Source organism: Oryx dammah, unplaced genomic scaffold (assembly GCF_014754425.2).
Source record: "Oryx dammah isolate SB20612 unplaced genomic scaffold, SCBI_Odam_1.1 HiC_scaffold_15, whole genome shotgun sequence".
Taxonomy (NCBI): Eukaryota; Metazoa; Chordata; class Mammalia; order Artiodactyla; family Bovidae; genus Oryx; species Oryx dammah.
In genome coordinates, this window is record NW_024070199.1 from 47960845 (window position 1) to 47982527 (window position 21683).

The 21683-nt window shown below is 62.1% G+C and overlaps 1 protein-coding gene across 1 annotated transcript; it reads right to left on the bottom strand.

Moving 5' to 3' along the window:
* Window positions 1–557: 557 nt before the first annotated feature.
* On the bottom strand, window positions 558–19076 carry SYT8 (synaptotagmin 8). The gene is made up of 12 exons (XM_040255226.1): window positions 18927–19076; window positions 12667–12802; window positions 8600–8841; window positions 4923–5203; window positions 3216–3325; window positions 2949–3115; window positions 2479–2577; window positions 2184–2351; window positions 1952–2119; window positions 1761–1866; window positions 1534–1667; window positions 558–1431 (listed from the first exon to the last, which is right to left on the bottom strand). Exons 1-12 carry the CDS (start codon window positions 19074–19076, stop codon window positions 1198–1200), a joined length of 1995 nt encoding a protein of 664 aa, XP_040111160.1. The 3' UTR covers window positions 558–1197.
* Window positions 19077–21683: the final 2607 nt, after the last annotated feature.

The following is a 21683-nucleotide window of genomic DNA, read 5'->3' on the forward strand; positions in this document are numbered from 1 at the left end:
CCTGACGGCCTCAGCAGCCATGGTGCCAGCTCAGGGGTCAGCCAAGGGGTCACTCCGGCCCAGCCCCGTCCGCCCAGAGTCAGGGTCCACTCTGGGTCGCTCTCGGCTTTCCCAGGCCTCTGGGCCCCCCAGGAAACAGCAGCCCGCCCACACTCTGCTGCCCACAGTCCCCTCTAGCCCAGTGAGCAGCTTGGGCATGAGCTGCTCACGGGCTCCCTCCCTCAGGCTGGCCTGGGGCAAGGCCCGACCCCAGACACAGCCTCTGGGGCCTGCAGCAGCACCAGGGGGCTCTGGGCTGAGGGTGGAGGGACTGCCCTCCAGGGGTGGGATCCCACCTTTCTCCCAGAGCTGGACGGGAGGTCCCAGATGGACGTGCAGCCTTGCCCGACCACCCTGCCCGTGGGCTGGCTCCCCGCACAGCTCAGAACACATCCTTCAAACTCAGGATTTCGGCGCCACCCGCCTGGGAACCTCTCCCTGACCCGAGGGGGCCCAGGGCCCGCCTGGCTGCTCAGGCAGGCCCAGCACACTACCCTCCTCACCCCAGCCCCGGGCCTGCGGCCCCCGGCCCTGGCCCCCGCCCAGCAGAGGCATCCGGACGACCATGACTTGGCATCCTCCGAGCTGGGGGTTCTCGGCCATGGGGAGGGTCAGGGAAAGCTAAAGCCATCCAGATGTGTGGGGATTAGAGCTGCTTTCTGGGCCAGGCTGAGCCCCCAAAGGCCCCAGGGCGGCTTCTGCAGGCATCTACTGCCCCCTGCTGCGCGTGCAGGGGAGGCCCCGCACCACCATCCAGTCGGTTTGGGGGCTCTGTGGGGGACTGGGGTGGCCCCAGGAATTGGAGTTCCCTCCGCCCACTGTCACCACCCCCCAAACATCTCTCTCTTGCCCGGTGTGTCCCCAGGGGCCCGTCTCTAACTCTCTAGTCACAGATGGGGGCCCTTCTCCCGGATCATCCCCAGCGGGCCTGGAGGGGCCCCTTTGCCCTCACTCAGGGGTCAGGCACAAGTCAGAGGCCTGGCTGAGCCACGAGAGGAGACCCTCTCCCTGCCCACGGGAGGGGCCATGGCAGTGCCAGGAGCCCCTGATCCTGCCGTGCCTGCGGAGCTCAGGAAGGACACACGGTGGAGGGGGAGGCATTTATTACCACGGGCCCTGGGGCAATGCACACGGGGAGACCCAGGCCCAGGGCTGCCCTCAGAAGCCGGGCAAGGGCAGACGCAGGCGGGACTGCAAGGCCAGGGCTTGGTCCACCTCCCTGGCTGGCTGCAGGCGGTGCCACTGAGCGATGGGCCGCCGGGCCTGGGCCAGCATGTCTGCCCAGTGCTGGAGAGGCTGCCCAGAGGCCCGAGCGCCTAGCAGCACCTTGCCGACAGGCTCGGCCCGCAGCTGTGGGCCCCGGGCCCAGATGGCCAGCACCAGATCCACGCTCTGGGTAGAAGCAGGCAGAGGTGTAGGAGGAGGGGGAGAGAGACAGTGGTCAGTTTGGCCCTGAGTGAGGTTCCCTCCCGCCCCCTCCTCCAGGCAGCCCACCTGGATCTGGCTGAAGGGCACAAGGAAGGTGAAGGCCTCGTTGAAGTAAGGGGTGGCCGTGCCCTTCCTGGCTGACGTCTTTCTCCTTTTCCACTTCCTCTGGTTCAGCATGAGCTGGATCTTCACGTAGGGGTCTGGGAGAGCGAAAGGGGTCAGAGGGCCTCCCAGGTCTGAGGGCTGAGCCCTGGGTTCCTCCGTCCACGTGGGGAGGTGGGTCCAGCTCTCACCTGCCAGCGCCGGGCTCAGGCCTCGGGCCTCCAGCACGACCACGGTCAGCCGGCCCGAGCCGGGCACGTAGCGGAGCGAGAAGCAGAGCTCCTCCCTCTGCTTAGGCTGTTGGGGGCACGAGAGGGCCTCAGCTGCCCCCCAGCACACGGAGCCAGGTTGGGGGGTGGGAGCCTGGGGCGGGCGGGCTCACCTTGGCCGCGGCGGGCGGGCCCAGCGGGCGCCAGAGCTCCAGCACGTGCTGCAGGTCCACGGAGCCCAGTGGCAGGCTGAGCGCGCCCAGCGGCTGGTGCTGGGAGAGGCGCCTGTGGTCCAGAAGCAGCACTCGTAGGGTGGTCCTGGGCAGCTCTGCAGGCGGCACCTGCGGGAGGGGTGTAAGCCGCCCAGCCGCCCCGCCCAGCCCCCCGGGCCCAGCCCTGACTCACGTGGAAGGAGCAGGTCTCCTCGAACACGGGGCACAGCGTGCCACGATGCACCTTCGTCTCGTACACGCGCCCGGCGTCCGGGGACAGGCTCAGGCGCATGTAGGGGTCCGCCGTGCCGCCCGGGGCCCCAGGCCTCAGGTCCGCGGCCTGCTTGAGGCCCACCCTGATCTAGCAGCCAGGGGGCTGTTTCAGCCAGGGCCCCCTCCCCGGTCAGCCCTGCGCCACCCAGCACTGGGCACCCACCCTTCACTCGTCACCCCTCCAAAATCCCACACATCCTCTGGGACCCCCTCACCTCCTGGCTTCCAGAGTCATACTCCAGGGACAGCTGCAGGCGCCCCCACTGCTGGGCCCCCCCAGGTCCAGATGCCATGTTACCCAACTCCGGCTGCACCTGGGTGGTGTCGCAAGAGTGCTGACCGCTGTGTGGGCACCCTGTGCCCATCGGAGCCCCCGCCCCACAGTCAGCGGGTCCACGGTGGAGCAGATGTCCAGGCCACCAGAAGGCCATGCTCCACTCGGCCCTGCGGGACTGGCCGCGACGCCCCCCAGTCTGCCTTTCAGGCCACTGCCTTCCCCCGGAACCTCTGCAGCTCCCCGTGGCCCGAGCCCCTGCTCACCTTGGTTCATCGCCTCCCCTGTGGAGAAGGCCCCCGCCTCTGCCCTGGGCAGACCAGACCACCCTAGGGGTGGAGCTGGCCCCCAAGCCTGGCCCCCGGGCTGCCCCGGCCCTGGCCCACAGGGAGCCGGGCGCCCGCCTCTCACCAGGTGGGGGGTGGCGGTGAGCTCGGCAGTGCCCGGGACCACAGCCTCCTTGTCTCTGGGCCTCTTGCTGCGGCGCCCACGGCGGCAGCAGCGGACGGCGCAGAGCAGGCAGGAAGCGAGGAGGACTCCCGCTACCACGGCGGCGGCCACGAGTGCCCAGCGGAGCCCTGGGTTGGCGCAGAGACGGCCTGAGACGCCAATGCAGACAGCGACCACCCCCCACCCCCTGGGCCGTCTGCACTCTCCCCCACGGGCCCGCAGACTCACAGGGAATGGGGGTGGTGAGGTCCGGTGTGAGCCCAGGAGCAGCTGTGGTGCCCGCTGGGGTGCGGGCACTGTGGGTGTCTGGAGGGCGCCCCATCTCCTGGCCCCGCTGCCTTGGAGCAAACAGCCCGGGCGGCCAGGTCACTCACGAGGGTGACCCCTGGGGACCTTGCCCACCATCCCATCTGCCCAGCAGCAGCCAGCTCAGTCAGCCAGGGCAAGTGTTCCAAGCGGCGCCAGGTGGAGGGAGGTGCAGGCCCAGCCTCCCGGCCACCGCCCCCTCCCCAGCCCCGCCAAGCAGGCCCAGCCTGGGCAGCCCAGCCCCGCCCCTACTGGCCTCCTGAGAGCCTTCCACTGCCTTCCTCCAGGAAGCCCCTTCCCACCTGGCCGCTCTCCCTGGGGCCTGGCCCCCTTGAGCCCACCACGGTTTGCTAGTGACACGAGTGGGGCATGTTTAATTGTGGGTCACCAGCCCCAGAGCAACTGGGGGGCTTGGGGTGGCAGCTCTGGGGGGCCGGGGCTCTGCTAGGGTCAAGGGGGTGCAGGAGGGGCGGGAGTGGGGTCACACCCCCGGGGTCGGCAGGGGCTCATCTGAGCATGTCCAGGCCAAAGGAGGTGCCGCGAGGGGCACGGCGAGGTGGGGGCAGGCAGGGCAGTGTGCAGCTGGGCGCGGCCGGTATTACTGCCCGCCAACCTGCCCCCCACCCTTCAGCAGCTCTGCTCCTGGGGGGACGGAGGGCGGGGCCAGTAAGGCCCACCGTTCAGGAGGAGCACGCCCGCAGAAACCCCCACAGGGACCCCCACAGCCCTCACACGGAGACCTCAGTCCTGGGCTCCACTCCTCCTGGGGGCACCGGTGGCCTGGTCACAGGACCCGGCCCAGCCCCAGCCCCCCCAGGAGCAGGCAGGCGTCAGAGCTGGACCCCACACTACTGTTCCTCCCACCCACTCTGCTGCAAAGCGCGGGGAGGGTCGGAAGAGGGCCCCGCTGATATCTAAGTCTCAGCGTCCCCTGCCAGCATCGGCCCAACCTGTTGAAGGAGGAGCCACAGTCAAAGCGGGGTGTCCTGGCCCGGGGGTCCTCCCGACTGCGCCTGTCTCGTCCCCACAGGGGCTGTCCAACTGCAGCGGGCAGGGCCCAGCCCCAGGGAGCCACCCACACCAGGAGGGGGCGTCAGGCCGGCCGGGGCTCAGAGTGGAGGCCGGGCTTGCTCTAACTCCCGCTGCTGCCAGCTTGGAGAGCTAAGGTTTGGAGCAAGGGGCCGCAGGAGTTCTCTGTGAGCCCCACCATTGTGGAGCCACTGGCGAGGCCCTGGTGGTAGAGTGTGGGGTGCTCGGGGTGCTCACAGGACCGGGCGGCCCCTCTGACCACTCCTATGCCGGCTGGAGGAGTGCTCCGGGTGGGCCAGCCAGAGCCGCAGGCCCGCAGGCCCCTGGAGCAGCCCTGCGGTGGAGGCGGAGTCCCAGCTCCGACGTGGGGCTGAAAGCCACCTTTACCTGCTGAAATGTCAGAGCCCAAGTGCGTCCTGGGGTTAAGACAGCTTCCTTCACGATTCTCATGGTTGAGAACACGGGGTCGGTGATCATTGTCAGCCCAGAATTCCCACCTGTGTGTGGGGTGCGTGTGCGTGCCTGTGTGTGGGGTGCATGTGCGTGCCTGTGTGTGTGCATGCATTCTCGTGAGTGTGCGAGCGTGCGCCCTCCACGCACCCCGCTTGGCTGGTGTCCTCCTCCTGTTTGACCGGAGAGCCATGGACCTTGAACTGCCGGGCTTTGGTGAAGGAGGAGCCCCAGAGCCTCAAGAGGGGCCTGGAAGCGGACCCGAGAGGAGCCACGAGCAGTGGGGGCCCTGAGGCCTGGGCAGGCGCGGGGTCCCCCTGGACTGCCCGGTTCCCGCGGTGGTTAGGGTTCCGGCCTGCGCTCGGCCACCAGGTGGCGCTGTCTGCTCCACCGGCCGGGCTGGGCCGCCAGCCTGCGTCCAGGCCCGGGTCCTGGGGTGCGCTCGCGGGGGCCCCAGGAGGGCAGGTGGCCCAGCGGCGGCCCCACGGGCCCTGCTCAGCCCTCCCTGTCCCCGCGCCGGCCTCTGGATGCCCTCCCTGCCTGGGCAGTGCCTCCCCGACCAGCCACTCAGGAGACAGGAAGTCCCTCCTGGAGTGTACCTTCTGTGGCCCTGCTGGGGAAGACCTCCTGGGTGCTGAGGCCGCTTTTCCCAGGAAGCGGGGGCTGGTGTCTCCCCCATTGTTCCCTCCAGGCCACCCTGCTCTCTCCCTCTGGGCAGGGTGGCATCCTCTTCCCCACCTCCCGGCACAAGCCGGTTTGCTCCCTCAGCTGCCAAGCTCTCCTCCTGCTGCATGACCTTTCCACGGCCGCCCCCTCCCCGTCCTGCTTGGCCTTGGAGACCTGAGTGAGCCCCCTTCCTCCAGGAAGCCCTGGTCACTCCGGGCCCTGAGACCCGCAGGAGTGACGCTGGGCTCCACACTGTGTCTCCATGCCAGCTCTCCCTGGGGGAGGGGCCCCTGTCAACCTGGGGCCAGGCACCTACCAAAGCTGCGCTGACTGACCCCTCCACCTTTGGTCTAACTGGAATGCTTGATTCTTCCCGGAAACAAAGTTCCTGTGGGCCTCCTTCCAGAGGACCAGGATTCCCCCGGACGTCGGGGGGCAGCAGGCCCGCCCGGCCACCACACACTCTCACCTGATGCCCGGCCTCCCGGCCTCCCCCTCGGCCCTGGGCGCTGGGAGACGGTGCCTGAGTGCACAGCTTTGCTCAGCCTCCAGTGACTGGAAACTCTGCTTGGGGTTGTGGGGGGGGGTGGCGGGGTGTGGGAGGCAGGGCTTCGGGGAGCCCCACCTCGGGGCCGGAACTGCTGGCCCTCAGGGGCCAGGAAACTCCCTTGGGAGGAGGGCCCCTCCCAGGACCCCACCCGCAGGGCTCCCCTGGGGCATCGCGGGTCCCCCCCAAAAGCCCTGCTGGGGGTAGTGCTGGCCCTCTGGGGCTGACCTTCAGGTGGGCAGTGGAGAGGTTGGGCTGCACGCGGTTTGTGAAAGGTCTACCTCGGGGGAGATGTTCTGAGTCAGGAGGATGCCTGGGTTTGGAGGCAAGCAACTTTCTGGAGCCGAACCCGGGGGCACTTGGCACCCAGCAAAGTGAGCAGGGCCAGGCGCCCTCCCTGGCGACTGCCCGGGCCTGTCGGCCCTTCCGTTGCTGGCTTCCAGAGCCCAGGGAGCCTTCTGGAGGCCACTCTATCCGAGCCTGTGGCCCTGGCTGTGGAGGCAGCGGGTAGAAATCCTGCTCCACTCTACCCTCCGTACCTCCTGCTTCAGAAGGCCCAGCAGGGCAGGTCACCGGAGCTCCACTCCGCTCTGGCCAGTTTATCTGGTCCAGTCACTCCGGGTCCAGTCCCTCCCTGGGTCCAGCTCCGACAGGCCCACCCATGTCAGGGTGTCTCCCAACCCATTACCAACCCACGGCCGGATATGGGGCTGGTTAATGCTTAGCCAGCCCGCAGGGCTTGTTGGGCAGGACTTCCGGGACACTGGGCCCAAGTGCCAAGGCTGCTCTGGGGACAACACAGACGGGATGCGTGCGCATGCGTGGGCACACGTGTGTCCCGGCTGGTCGCTTGTGGCTCTGGGGGCACATGGCGCTTGTGTGCATGTCCCTCTGGGCACGTGTTCCCCCATATACAAGGTCTGGGTCCCTCTGCCCGTCCCACCTGGGGATGCAGGCTCGGAAGGAGCAGCGAAACAGCTCTGGGGCCAAGAGGAGGCCTGCTGGGGCTCCTGTGCTACGGGGGGTGAGGCGCGTGGGTGGGCGTGATGGGGGCGCGGGGGTGCGGGGGCCCGCCTGCAGTGTTTGCCCCGCGAGGGGCTCTTCCCAGCCCAACTGTGTAGGGCCTTTGTGCCTTTCCCAGGATCTGGGCGCCTCCACGGCCAGACGGGCGTCTGAGGTTCCAGGGCAGGAAGGGGAAAACCAAACAGAGCTGGCAGCCCCAGGCCAGCCCCGCGGCCCCGAGACGGCGGCTTGGCAGCCAAGAGCCACACGGAGACCCTGGCGGGGCTCCTGGACGGGATGCTTCCTTTGAGGTTGCTGGGGGAATGTTTGAGGTTGGAACTCATGGCAGTCGCCGGCTTGGGGGAGCCGGGAGCTGTTGGCAAGGAACCATGAGACGTGCCGGGACAGCACGCGTGCACCCCACCCTCGCCGACCCGCGCGGGGTGGGCACTCAGCTCACCACAGGCCTCCGTGGGCTGGGGTACCCGGTGCCCATCCACTGGGTCCCAGCCTGGGGGTGCCCCGGGGGTCCTCGACTCGGGCTAACTGCGCCTTCTTCATCTGGACGCCTGCACCGCGTCATCTGAGTGTGAGGGCCTCTATGTGGCACGCAGGCGCCTGAGGAGCCTGCCTCCCCTGCTGAGGGTCCACATCGCGGAGCTGGTTCCTTGAGCTCCTCTCCAGCAGAGGGTCTGCCTGCTGACTCTGAGCCTGGGTCTCCCCGGGATGCAAGCCCTGCTTCCTGGGGCATCTGGGTGAACTACACCCTGTCCACCTGGAGACTGAGGCAGCCTGTGCCTGGCATCAGCTACATGAGCAGCGAGGCCTGCTCACCAGCACCCGTGTCAGAGCCCAGGGGTTCTCGGTGACCCAGGCATCAGGTCCTCCCCGCGTTGGCTGCGTCTCCCAAGGGCCTCTGGACCCGTGGTTCCTCTGCAGCTTTGGGGGCCCCATTCACATTCTCTTGGAGGATCTATTCATTGGGGGACCCCCCCCCCCGCCGTCAGAGCACCTTTTCCTCACTCCTGGGGACTCCTGGAGACACACTGAGCTTCTGTGCTTCCAGGCAGCCTCTCCTCTTACACCCAAGGTGCCGGGGGGCTCTCTGTGGTTGCCTGGTTCCTGGAAAGCCTGTACGCGTTAGTTGGCCCCCTGGGTGCCCGCCACGTCTCTCATTGGCCTGAGTGCCAGGTCAAGCCCCGCAGCCCTGCTCCTGCAGTCTGCACCCCATCACAGCCCCACCCGTGCGTGCCCCCTCATCCTTGTCCCCACTCTGCACTATTCATTCGCATGCTGGGTGGCTGCTCGGCGCGTGGCCAGGTGTCCGGGGCTGTACCTACGCTTCCCAAGAGCTGGACGCCATCTGAGAGACGTGTCAGGGTCCTACCCTTTAGTCTGGGTGTCTGGGTCCTCTACCCCCTTCGTGGCATGTCTGAGGCCCCCCTGCCCCACTCTGCTGCAGAGCTCAGCTGTCCAGTCCACGTCCCCTTAAGACCGAGAGCCTGGGGGAACTGCGGGGGCGAGTCCTTGCAGGCTCTGGTTTGGAGCCCTGGGGCCTCACCCTGTTCCCTGGAGAACGAGGGCGCATTCCTTGTCATCCGGTCATCCTGACGATATCCACCAGGACACTGGGCAGCTGGCCGCCCACCTGCTGGCCATCAGGCGACGTGGGCAGTCCTGGGCACGCACACCAGCCCCGCGAGATGCCGCCTCCTGCTCCTCCGTTAGAGGTCTGGCTGCCCCATCCCAGGGCCTCAGCTGGCGCAGCCGGCAGCCCAGCACCTGAGTTCAGCACGACGTGTGTCTCCACGTGCTTGGGGGCTGGCACCTTTGCCTGCGTCTGCACCTGCTCACCTAGGCCGGCCGGTCTATTCGTTCATCCAGATAGATCAGGCCAGGCAGCGCCGCCTTGGGCTTCCCTAGTGGCTCAGACGGCACAGAATCTGCTTGCAATGCAGGAAACCTGAGTTTGGTCCCTGGGCTAGGAAGATCCCCTGGAGGAGGGCACAGCTACCCACTCCAGTATTCTGGCCTGGAGAGTCCCATGGACAGAGGAGCCTGCCGGGGGGCTGTGGTCCACGGGGCCCCAAAGAGCCGGCCACGACTGAGCGACCGACACTTCCATACTTTCTTTACCATGAGCCTCATTCTCTGACCCTCCCCACCTTTTCCTCTGTTTTGAGTCCAGACCGCTCTCCCACCCGCCCTACCACCCTCTGGGTGTAGCTGCAGTCTGTATGCTCTTCCTATGAAGCCTCAGGCCCCAGGAACCACGGCTCCTGCCATATGCTCTGACCTACAGTTTTCTGAGTATCTGGGTGGGCCACATCCCACTCCTGTGATCACCTTGGTAAAAAGGGCTCCAACCATCAACCTGAAGGGTGCCTGCCACCCCTGTCTCCAGGACCTCTGGGACATCCACCCCCACCATCCACCCACCTCATTGTTCACCCCCCATAGTCCCCCCATCACCCGCCCCCATCATCCCCCCCACTCGGAAGGGCCATCCTCGGAAGTGCTAGCTGATGTCCATCCTCCTCCAGTTCCCAAGGCCTTCTCTCCAGTTGCCTGAATCTCCATTCATCAAGGTCTCGGGGAGCCAAGACCCCACTGCCTGCCTCTCACACAGGCCCATGTCCCAGATCTCAGGCCCCCAGTGGCTGGTTCCAAATCCCACTGGAATGCCCGGTGCCCATTCACGGATGTCTGGGCCTCTGTGAGTCCGTTCATGCTGCCCTGGTGTCTCCACTGGGCTCACCCACGACTCCAGACAGGCGGCTCCCTGCTGTGCAAGGGTCCAGGGATTCCAGGACCCTTCCGGGGGGTCTGAACCCTCTGCCGTCCCTGGAACACCTGAGGGGCATGAACCCTGTTCGTGGAAGGCCTTGGCCTTACAGCCCGTGACTGGCAGCGGTGCCTCGCCCCCTGCGCCTCCAAGTCCCTTGGCACCTTTGACAGCGAATGTCCAGCGCTCGCCTGGGTGTCAGGGGCCGGCACCCCGCTCCTGAGTGCCCGAGTCCCACGTGCGGTGAGTCTGAGTGTTGGGGGGCTTTGTTCTACTGTCACCAAGGGTCTCACCAGTGTATGGGCCCTGAGGGCTTTGCGCCACACACCCCGGGTCTCCGGGCCCCACGGCCGGTTCCAGGCTCCACTGCGTCTTTGGACGCCCGGGGCCCATTCACGGGTGTCTGGGTGTCTGTGAGCCCATTCATTCTCGGCCCGGGGCTCTGTGCCCTATTCATGCGTGGCGCTGGGCGGGCTCGCCCCGTCCGCCCCGACTCCGAGACAGGCGGTGCTTTGTCGCCCCAATTCCAGGAACAGCTGCCGCGCAGCCAGCAGGCGCATTCCGGGGTTTGGCTGGAAGCCAATGCAAACCCCGGTATCGCTGGCACCGGAGCCGGTGGGGGCAGGGGTGGGGAGTGGCCGTGGAGGGAGAGTGCGGACCCTCGGTTTGGGAGCAGGCCAGCGGAGCCTTCCCTCCGCCGTGCGTGTCCCTGATGGGCTGCCAGCGGCTGAGCGCACATTCCAGACCCCTCCTCGGAGCTGACATTTCCTGCCCAGGCTGCCCCCGGCCCACCCGCCACTGCCTGCCTGGGAAGGGGGGAGCCTCCAGGCAGGCCCAGGGGCCCAGGCTGAGCGGGTGCAGGAGAATGCCACCTCTGGGGGCCGCAGAGCCCTGAGCCCCCGCCGTGACCCTGGCCACTGCCCACCTTGGCACTAGGGCTGACGGCCCCAGGGGGATGGGGCCCATCAGGCCCCGGTTGGGGCTGACACCCCTCTTCCACCTCGAGTCAGGATGTAAAGGGGTGTGACATGTCCTGCCCAGGGGCTTCCTGGGGTCAGGGAGCATGCTAGCTTCCCAGAACAGGGGCCGGGACCTGAGCGCCACCTTCTAGGGCCCCACGTGAGGGCCTGATCCGAGCTCTGGGTGGGGGTCGGTGTATTCTCTGGGCAGGCCTGCTGGGTGGGGGTCTCCTCTTGCAGGATCCAGAGGTCCAGGCTTCCCCCTGGTTGGAGGGTCCCGGCCTCCCCCCTACCACTGCCATCCAGGCCACTCCAGCTCTCTGTGGGCCGGGCCACCAGCCCCTGACCCTTCCCCAGGCTCCCAGGGCTGCTGTGGACCCGCCCGCATTTCTGGCAACATGCATGGGAGCCTCTTCAATCAGGCCTAGGGGTCGGTGGGGGCATCCGAGGCTTTCCTGCCAATCGGCCAGTGGGTGGGCAGCCCTGAGGTCAGCCAGGTGGGCCCCGAGGCCCGTACCCCATGCCTGGGCCTGAGCTGGGAGTGAGGATAGGGCCCGAGGAGGGCGTGCAGACAGGTTACTTCCAGGGCCAGCCCCGCAGCCAGCGGCTGCCTCCCTGGTGCCCTCTCAGCCCCTGGGCTGCGGGGAGGCCCCTGCTGCGAGGGTGTCCTCCAGGGACACCTCCTGAGCCCACAGTGACTGCCCATCGCAGCTGGCAGGGACCCCACCGGGTCGTGATGACTCCCAGCGGGCGACCAGGGAGCAGCTGCAGAGAGGGCCTCTGATCTGGGCCTGGGGGCTTGAGGCTCCCCGGAAGCTGCCATCCACCCTTCTGTCCTCGCTCTGGGCCGGGGCCCCCGAGGCCGGCCGTGGTCTCTCTGCCTCCCTCCCCATGGGCAGCTGGTCCCTCCGGCCCCTGCCGGGCACTCCTGCTCCATCTCCAGGTGAGGCCAGAAGGCCTGGGGCTCCCAGAGGTGCCGCCTGCTCTCGGCCTCCTAGGCAGTCACCCCCAGGGAAGCAAGGGTGCCCATCAACAGCTTCCCCGGGAGCTCTGGCGGCAGGGCCAGGGCCAAGGTGGTCCGGCCAAGATCAGCCAGGTTCCAGGCTCCCCCTGCTGTCCGCTGGCTGCTCCTGGAGGCGGCCTGACCTCCCACCCCCGCCCGACCCCAGCTCCCTCCCCACAGCCTGCCTGGCTCCGCCTGCAGCCCGCTGCCCAGCCCTGGGCAGGCTGCCTGGCAGGCAGGAGTGTGGGCGCCCCCTTCCGTACACAGGCCTCACACTGGGCCCCCCTCTGCTGTCCTGACCCTCCTTCTCCCAGAGGCCGGCCTCGGGACCCTGAGTTTGAGACGCCCCATCCCTGGCCCCTCCACACAGAACCCTCCTCCCGGATAAAAGGCTTCCCTACCTGGGGGCCTGGTTTGTGCAGAATGCCTTAACTGAGGCCCCTTGAGAGCAGCTCTCCACCCTGGACACCCCCTCCCCAAACACTCTCTGGGTGGGCTCTCTGGGCCCCTGGGGGGGCCTGGGATCACCTGGGAAAGAGATCCAGCTCCCTGATCTCAGCTCGTCCCACCGGCCCACAGACAGAGGGGCAAACAGCAGCCCTGGGGGACGTGGGGCTAGATGGAGTGACGGATGGGATGGGCGGGAGGAGCTGTGAGGACGCAGGGTCGGGGCGGGGGAAGGCGGTGGGGGGGAGCACGCGTGGGCACCTCGGGGGGGGGGCTGGAGGGGAGCACGGGCCGCAGGCTCTGGTGGGCCCGGCCAGGAGGCTGTGGAGCGGCCCCTCTCCTTGGTCCCGAAGCCACTGCCCTGCACCCACCAGGGCCTCGGAGCCTGCAGCTCCCCTGGGATGTGCAGGGCACACCCCCACCACTCATGTGTGGGCAGGTGCACACCCCAGCATGTATATCCATACGTGGTGCACGTCGCGTACACGTGTGCACACGCAACTCCCGAGACCTGGCTCTCAGGAGGCCACCTGGGCCCCCAGGGCCCTGCACCCCGGCGTCGAGCCCGGCCGCCCCCAAGCTGTCCGCCTTGGCCACACCTCGGCCACACCTCGGCCACACCTGTGGGGCAGGGGCATCTTGGCCCTGCGATGGCCCCTGGCTCCCACGCTCCCTCACTGCCCTGCGGGACGGTTACACACGGGTCTCCTGTGGGCGCTGCCCAGGCCCCTGAGCGGACGGCACTCAGGCCCAGACACAGGCGGACCCTGGCGGGCGGCCAGAATTTTCGGGCAAGGCTTGGGCAGGGGCCAGGCTCTGGAGTCTCCACCTCTGTTCCTAGCCGCGGGGGCCAGCTCCTGGCCCCCCTTGCTGTTCCTGGGGGTGCTGGACTGCCTCTATGTACTTACGGCCCCACCTTGTCCCCACATCTGGGGTTTATCTGAGCTCTGGGACCCCTGTGACCTCTGTGTTTCTATGGGTCTCAGCTTGCTGCCTAGAAACACTTGGTGCAGCTTCCTCACCTCCGCAGCCTGTGACCCGAAGCAAACTGGGGAACCAGGAACACCCCCACTTTCCTCCTCTGTAACTGGGAAGAAGAGCAGTGTCCCTCTCTGAGGGCTGCTGGGACTTAAGCGGGTTCCAGTACTCTTGCCTGAAAAATCCCGTGGATGGAGGAGCCTGGTAGGCTACAGTCCATGGGGTCGCAAAGAGCTGGACGCGACTGAGCGACTTCGCGTGGCAAGAAGTAAGACCGGTGGTGGGAGCACCAGCGTCACTCCGGCCGCTGCATGTTTGCCCCTGCACCCCCAGGCTGGACGTCTGCCTGTGTGTGAGCACCTCTCATCCCCTCATCCTCTTTGGACCCTTATCAGTCAGCCCCACCCTCTGTGTGCATGTGTGTGTCCATCCATCCCCCATCCGTCCGTCCACTCATCATCTATGCATTCTGCATCCGTCTTTCATCCATTGATCCATCCATCCTCTCCATCCTCCACCCATCCATCCATCCATCCATCCTCTATCATCCAGCTTCCATCCACCCATCCATTCATCCCTCATCACCCGTCCACCTTCTATCCACCCATCTATCCACCCATCCATGTTGCCATTTTCCTCCCCTTTCCTCCTTCCCTCCCTCCTTCCTTCTCACTGAGTGTGTCTTGGGGGTGGGGCTCAGGAGCTTGGGCACAAGGACACTAATGATCTTGGGGGGGGTCCCCATGTAAGTAACCATTGCCAAGCCATTCTCCTGGGAGACTTTCTTCCCCTAGAATGGGGCCCCTTAGGCCCCAAATCTCCCACAGCTTTGTTGGGTAAATATGCTTGGGCCTCATCAGCTGAAGGTACCAGATGCTGGGGAACAGCCCAGAAGGCTGCAGGACTCACCCAGACCCTCTAAAGCCCTGAAATCAGAGCAGGCAGAACCTCTGGGGCGTATCTCCACCCTAGAGAGTGTGGAGGGCTGAGGAGGCAGGATTCAGGGCCCTGAGGTACAGCCAGGAGGAGCGCCAAAGACCATCCTGAGACCCCAGCCTGCTCAGCAATGGGCAAAGCAGAGGAAATACCAAGCCCCCGTTCCTGGGGGGCCAGCGAGAGACAGGGAACATGGGACTTGGTGTACATGGGCCACAGAAGCTCTGCTGGTGGGGGGTGAGTTCTCCCGAGTGTCCACGGAGAGCAGAGGACGCCAGGGCACCTGCGACCCCGGATGTGGTCAGTGAGTGACCCCCTCCCACTCCGCCAGGAAGCAGAGGCAGCGCCTGCCGCGTGATGCCTGCATGGGGTCAGTGACGAGGGAAGAGCTGCCCACGGCCCCCTCAGGAGGCGGTGGGCGCCGGCTCTCCTCCTGACTCTCCCTGTCTGCCATGATGCCCTCGAGCGGCCCCAGGGGTAGGAGCGGGGCTCACTCTCACCCTTGCTCTGAGCCCTTGCGTCCTGGGATGACTATGGTGAGCATCAGGGTCTCTGGGGACATGGACAGTGCCCCTTGGGGTCAGGAAGAGGGGCAGGTCTCACGGCAGGCAGTGGTCCCGAGACACATGTGGGCCCACCCACGAGCTGCTCGCTAGGGTCAGGGAGGCCTAGCCCCACCCACGAGCCGATCCCCGAGGGTCAGGGCCTCACCCCTGTCCTCCTGGGTAGGGACCCCTGGACCAGAGGGGCCCGGCTTTCCACAGCCCCGAGGGGCTCCCTACCTACCTCCAGCCTGTCCATCTGAATCCTTGCGCTGTAAACACAAGGCAGATACTTTGTAACCCTTGGTTGGGAGAATTTCACAGGCACAGTAACACAGAGGACACTGCTACTCATCAGCTCAGTTCCTCAGTCGTGTCCGACTCTCTGTGACCCCATGGACGGCAGCACGCCAGGCCTCCCTGTCCATCACTGTCTCCTGGAGCTTGCTCAAACTCATGTCCATTGAGTCAGTGAGGCCATCCAACCATCTCATCCCCTGTTGTCCCCTTCTCCTCCCGCCTTCAGTCTTTCCCAGCATCAGGCTCTTTTCCAGGGAGTCAGTTCTTCACATCAGGTGGCCAGAGGATTGGTGCTTCAGCATCAGTCCTTCCAATGAACATTCAGGACTTATTTCCTTTCAGATGGTCTGGTTGGACCTTGTTGTCCAAGGGACTCTCAAGAGTCTTCTCCAGCACCGCAGTTCAAAAGCATCAATTCTTCGGCGCTCAGCTTTCTTCACAGTTCAACTCTCACATCCATACATGACCACTGGAAAAACCATAGCCTTGACTGGATGGGCCTTTGTTGGTAAAATAATGTCTCTGCTTTTCAATATGCTGTCTAGGTTGGTCATAGCTTTTCTTCCAAGGAGCAAGCGTCTTTTAATTTCATGGCTGCAGTCACCATCTTATTCAGATCCAACGATCACCACCAATGTTCAGCCTGGTGAACGTTGCCCACCTTCGATGCCTACCTACCTCACTTTCCAGGTTACTTTTAAGCAAACTTCAGACACCATATTATTCTTCCATCAATACTTCATTATTCAAAGTCTGTGGGCCAGTATCGCTTGTCTCTGAAGATAAGAACCCTTTTTTTTAAAAAAAAAAAAAAAAAAAGGCCCCACGTGACTTCCCTGGCCGCCCAGCGGTTCAGGCTCTGCTCCCAGTGCAGGGGGCCCAGCTCATTCCTGGTCAGGGAACTCGATCCCACATGTCCCAGCTAAGGCCCAGGGCAGCAAAAAAAAAAAAAATTTTTTTAAGTCCCATACTAGCATAATACTTAAAAATGCATCAATAATAAACTTTCATGTCATCAAACCTGTGGACCAGGTCCAAATTTTATAGGTGAATTCATCAAGTCAAAATCCACACAGAACTCACACAGGCTTTGCTTCCATGTCCTGAAGCTCTCTTTTTATCTATAAGTATCCCCCGCTTACCACTCTAGATACCTCCCTGATGGCAGAAAGCGAAGAGGAAATACAGAGCCTCTTTAGTGATGAGGGTGAAAGAGGAGAGTCGAACAGCTGGCTTAAAATTCGATGAAAAACTAACTTGATGGCATTTGGTCCCGTCACTTCATGGCAAATAGATGGGAAAAAGGTGAAAATAGTGACAGATTTTACTTTCTTGGGCTCCAAAATCACCGCAGACATTGACTACAACCACAAAATTAGAAGATGCTTGTTCATTAGAAGGAAAACTGGGACAAACCTAGACAGAATATTAAAAAGCAGAGACATCACTTTGCTGACAAAGGTCCGTATAGTCGAAGTTATGGTTTTTCCAGTAGTCATGTACAGATATGAGAGTTAAACCATAAAGACGTCTGAATGCCAAAGAATTGATGCTTTCGAATGTGTTGGTGGTGAAGACTCTTCAGAATTCCTTGGACTGCAAAGAGATCAAACCAGTCAGTCCTAAAGGAAACCAACCCTGAATATTCATTGGACGGACTGTTGCTGAAGCTGAAGCGCCAAAACTTTGGCCACCCGACGCAAAGAACTGACTCATTGGAAAAGACCTCGATGCTGGGAAAGGTTGAGGGCAGGAGGAGAAGTGGGTGGCAGAGGATGAGACGGTTGGGTGGCATCACTGACTGGATGGACATGAATTTGCGCAGGCTGCAGGAGAGAGTGAAGGACGGGAGAACCTGGGCTGGACTTGCAAAGAGGCAGACACGACTGAGTGACTGAACTCCTGCAACACCCCCCTTAATCCTCGTAGCCATTTGCTGAAAGTTCAAAGCTATTTGTTTCAGAGAATCTCCAGTGTCCTGCATTTAGTGGATCACACCGCATTTTTCCATGCTCCGTGTTTCTTGTTAGCCCTGGTCCATTTGAGGTCAAATTTTGGGGCAAGGCTACTCTGAAGGCAGAAATGGTGCGTCCTGTGGCACCAGGGCCAGAGGTGTGTGGTGACCGGGGTGTCTCTTCTGTGACGCTGACCAGTGGGCAGCATGGGGTCAGCCAGAGCCAACGGCCACCCACCTCCCCTCAGCTGTTTCCATGGTTTTAGCAGCCGCTGGTGACCTTTGCCTGACGGGCTGGCAGACATCAGAGCCACACCCTGTTGGCCATCTGTTTCTGCAAATAGACTTTTATTGAAACATGGCCCCAACGCCTTGTCCACAGGCCACCCACGGCTTCTTTTGTGGTATGATGGCTGTGGTGGGTTTCTAAGAAACCCCGCTCCTGGCCAGATTTTCTGCCCTAGTTCCCAGAACTGTGAATACCCTAAGAGTTCACTCTTGTGCTGGTGTTATGTTTCTAGCAGAAGGGGGGTTGAGAATGTCATTAAGGCTGCTATGCATTAGATTTTAAAAGACAGAGATGATGGTTAAGCCTCCACCGGTGGTTAAGCCTCCACCGGTGGTCAAGCCTCCACACTTTCAGGCCTCCATGCTGGTTCAGTGGTAAAGCATCCGCCTGCCAATGCAGAAGACACGGGTTCGATCTACGGTGCGGGAAGATCCCACAAGCTGCAGAACAGCAAAGCCCGAGAGCCATAATTACTGAGCCTGTGTTCCAGAGCCTGGGAACTGTAGCTGCGGAGGCCCACACGCCCTGGAGCTGGTGCTCCCCAGTAAGAGGAGCCTGTGCACCTCAGCTGGAGAGGAGCCCCACGCACTGCAGCTGGAAAAAAAGCCGAAGCAGCAAGGAAGACCCAGCACAGCCAAAAATAAATATTAATGAATCTTAAAAAAAAAAAACGAGAGACAGCACACTTCCAGTGCAGGGGGCGCAGGCTGAGTCCCCGACTGCGGAACTAAGATCCCACCTGCTGCGTAGCATGGCTAGAAAAGGACACAATAATAAACGCATGAAAAAATAAGATTGAGAGGTGACCTGGGCGGGCCTCGTCTAAATCACACGAGTGTCAGCTTGTGCCAGAGGAATTCAGAGGGAGTCAAAAAGAAGAGGTGCGACAGGAGGGCTGAGACAGAGAGGGCCCCGTGGAAGGAGCTGAAAGGGCCCGCTGCTGACAGCCAGCCAGGAAAGGGGACCCTCAGTCCCACAGCCACTAGGACTGAACTCTGCCAACCACCTGGACGGGCTCAGAGGTGGCTTTGCCCCCAGAGCCTGCAGGGGGCCCCTGTGATCTCAGCCTGTATGGTCCTGAGCAGAGGACCCGTCTGGACCTCGGTCCTTCAGAAACACGAGCCGAAACGAGTGTTGTTTAGCTGCTAAGTCTGTGGCCACCTGCTGTGTGATGATAGAAAAGCCAAAAATATTTGCTACCTGGCCCTTTACAGAAGGCTTCCCTGGTAGCTCAGCTGGTAAAGAATCTGCCTGCAAAGCAGGAGACCTAGGTTCCATCCTTGGGTCAGGATGATCCCCTGGAGAAGGGAATGGCAGCCCACTCCACTATTCTGGCTGGAGAATCCCATGGACAGAGGAGCCTGGCTGGCTGCAGTCCATGGGGTCACAAAGACTCAGACACAACTGAGCAACTAACACACAGACCTTCCCAGGAAAAAATCGCTGCCTGAGATGAGCTGCTCAGCCTTGGCACTGTTGCAGTTTGGGGCCAGTGTGTGCATTTTCTGTGCTTGAACAAATCCCCGCAAACTTGAAGGACACACGGGCACTCTCCTCTCACTGATGCTGTGGCTTCTCAGGAAGGGCCTCCCTGAACAGGCCAGGCCCACCAGGAAGAGCCGCCCTGGTCAGCTCAGTGACCTCTGCAAACCTCTGCGCCTCTGCCCTGGCCTGAGGGTCAGGAGCCAGCCACAGACCCTACCTCTGCCGAGGGGAGGACGTGGGTTGTGTCAAAGCCTGACTCACAGGGTCACTCTGGATGTTAGCTGTGACACAGTCCAGCTTATCAGACTTGTCATCCCGACCAGCAACCAAGGGGTCGTATCTTGGACTGTGTTTGCCCCATGCCACCTCGCAGCAATGCAGCAGGATTCGATACTCGGAGGGTCCACGCATTCAGGCAAGACCCGAGGTCCTCGTTCACCTTATAGAAGCCCCGTCCCAGCCTTTTCTCCAGGGATCCTGGATCCTTCCCAGAGGGACTTTCGTGGGTGTTCAGGGCTCCCACTTCTGGTCGCGGGGTGCTCGCTGCTGCTGCTGTGGTCATTGTTTCTAGACCTGTCGAGTGGACAGATTTAGGACACTCATATCTTTTCAGTTACTTTTATTGTATAGAATACACAGAAAATTCACCATCTTGGGACTTCCCTGGTGGTTCAGTGGTTAGGAATCCACCTTCTGAAGCAGGGGACGTGGGTTCGCCCCGCATCTGCTCACGGATGGAGACAGTACAGCTGTCCGCAAGCCCTTCCCGGTAAAGGCAGAGCGCGGGGAGAGTCTGGGCCTCCCTGGCCTCCCAGGCTCACTCAGGCCGGCCGTGTGCACCCCCGCCCAGCCCAGCCACTGGGCCGCCACAGTCAGGCCTCAGAGCCTCCTGGCCCCATGGCCCTCCAAAAATTCCAGCATGATCATCACAGGACCCGGGCCCGGGGTGAGGCTCTCCAGTAACAAGTAACAAGCGGCCCAGCCACCCAGAGCCCCAGAAAAGGAGAGGAGCGTTTGGGGAGAAGGGGGGCAGCGGGCAGGACTCAAGAAGGAGTGGAAGGGCCAGGGGAGATGGGCGACCCAGACTCCTGGCCGGGGGACCGGGGGACCCTCCTTCCAGCTGTCCCACTGTCCTTCTGCAGGACAGGGCTCGGCAGGCCCCCTGAGACGGCCCGGGGAGGAGTCGGCTTGTGTCTACAGGGAAGGGAGGTCTCCGTCCCAGGAGCTGGGGTGGTGGGGGGGGGGCGCGGGCAGGCGCACTGGGAGCCGACCGCACCCAGAGGCTCCCCCGCCACCTGGCAGGGTTGCCCCCAGGGGCCACTTCCCACACCTCCTGGTCCACTCAGCAACAACGCCTGGGACGCCCCTGGTGGCCCAGCAGCTGAGACTCCGCGCTCCCAAAGCAGGGGCCCAGGTTCCGTCTCCGGCCAGGGAGCTAGACCCCGTGTGCTGCACCTAAGACCCAGCCCAGCCGGACAGTGAGGAAGCAGAAGGCCATATACAACTGATAAAACATGAAAGCACCAGCATCTTTTAGAAATTTATTTACTTTAATTGGAGGCTAATTACTTTACAATATTGTATTGGTTTTGCCATACATCAACATGAATCCGCCACGGGTGTACACGTGTTCCCCAACCTGAACCCCTCCCACCTCCCTCCCCGTACCACCCCTCTGGGTCATCCCAGTGCACCAGCCCCAAGCATCCTGTATCCTGCATCAAACCTGGACTGGCGATTCGTTTCTTATATGATATTATACATGTTTCAATGCCATTCTCCCAAATCATCCCACCCTCCCCCTCTCCCACAGAGTCCAAAAGACTGTTCTAAACATCCGTGTCTCTTTTGCTGTCTCACATACAGGGTTATCGTTGCCATCTTTCTAAATTCCATATATATGTGTTAGTATACTGTACTGGTGTTTTTCTTTCTGGCTTACTTCACTCTGTATAATCGGCTCCAGTTTCATCCACCTCATTAGAAATGATTCAAATGTATCCTTTTTAATGGCTGAGTAATACTCCGCTGTGTATATGTACCACAGCTTTCTTATCCATTCATCTGCTGATGGACATCTAGGTTGCTTCCATGCCCTGGCTATTATAAACAGTGCTGCGATGAACAGAGGGGTACACGTGTCTCTTTCAATTCTGGTTTCCCCGGTGTGTATGCCCAGCAGTGGGATTGCTGGGTCATAAGGCAGTTCTATTTCCAGTTTTTTAAGGAATCTCCACACTGTTCTCCGTAGTGGCTGTACTAGTTTGCATTCCCACCAACAGTGTAAGAAGGTTCCCTTTTCTCCACGCCTTCTCCAGCATTTATTGCTTGTAGACTTTTGGATTGCAGCCATTCTGACTGGCGTGAGATGGTACCTCATTGTGGTTTTGACTTGCATTTCTCTGATAATGAGTGATGTTGAGCATCTTTTCATGTGTTTGTTAGCCTTCTGTATGTCTTCTTTGGAGAAATATCTGTTTAGTTCTTTGGCCCACTTTTTGATTGGGTCGTTTATTTTTCTGGAATTGAGCTGCAGGAGTTGCGTGTATATTTTTGAGATTAGTTGTTTGTCGGTTGCTTCATTTGCTATTATTTTCTCCCATTCTGAAGGCTGTCTTTTCACCTTGCTTATAGTTTCCTTTGTTGTGCAGGAGCTTTCAAGTTTAATTAGGTCCCATTTGTTTATTTTTGCTTTTATTTCTAATATCCTGGGAGGTGGGTCATAGAGGATCCTGCTGTGATTTATGTCAGAGAGTGTTTTACCTATGTTCTCCTCTAGGAGGTTTATAGTTTCTGGTCTCACGTTTAGAGCTTCGATCCATTTTGAGTTTATTTTTGTGTGTGGAAAACACCTGCATCTTTGTCGCTCTGCAGTCCCCTCTTCCTGGGGCTGGGCCCCTACTGGGGGGTGGGCAGAGCTCCGGACCACTTCCTGACCCCTTCCAGAGGTCTGCAGCCTTCCAGGAGGCCGGCCTGGGTGGGCTCCCCCACCGCGCCCTTGTGCGTGTGTCTGGGGGG

Coding starts and splice junctions, on each gene's coding strand:
- SYT8 (XM_040255226.1), bottom strand. CDS start 19,076: ATGCGTGGACCCTCCGAGTATCGAATCCTGCTGCATTGCTGCGAGGTG. Junction 12,803..18,926: donor CTAACATCCAGAGTGACCCT/GTGAGTCAGGCT, acceptor CCTGCCCCACAG/GTGTGGCCGAGGTGTGGCCG. Junction 1,668..1,760: donor CCTGAGCCCGGCGCTGGCAG/GTGAGAGCTGGA, acceptor TCGCTCTCCCAG/ACCCCTACGTGAAGATCCAG.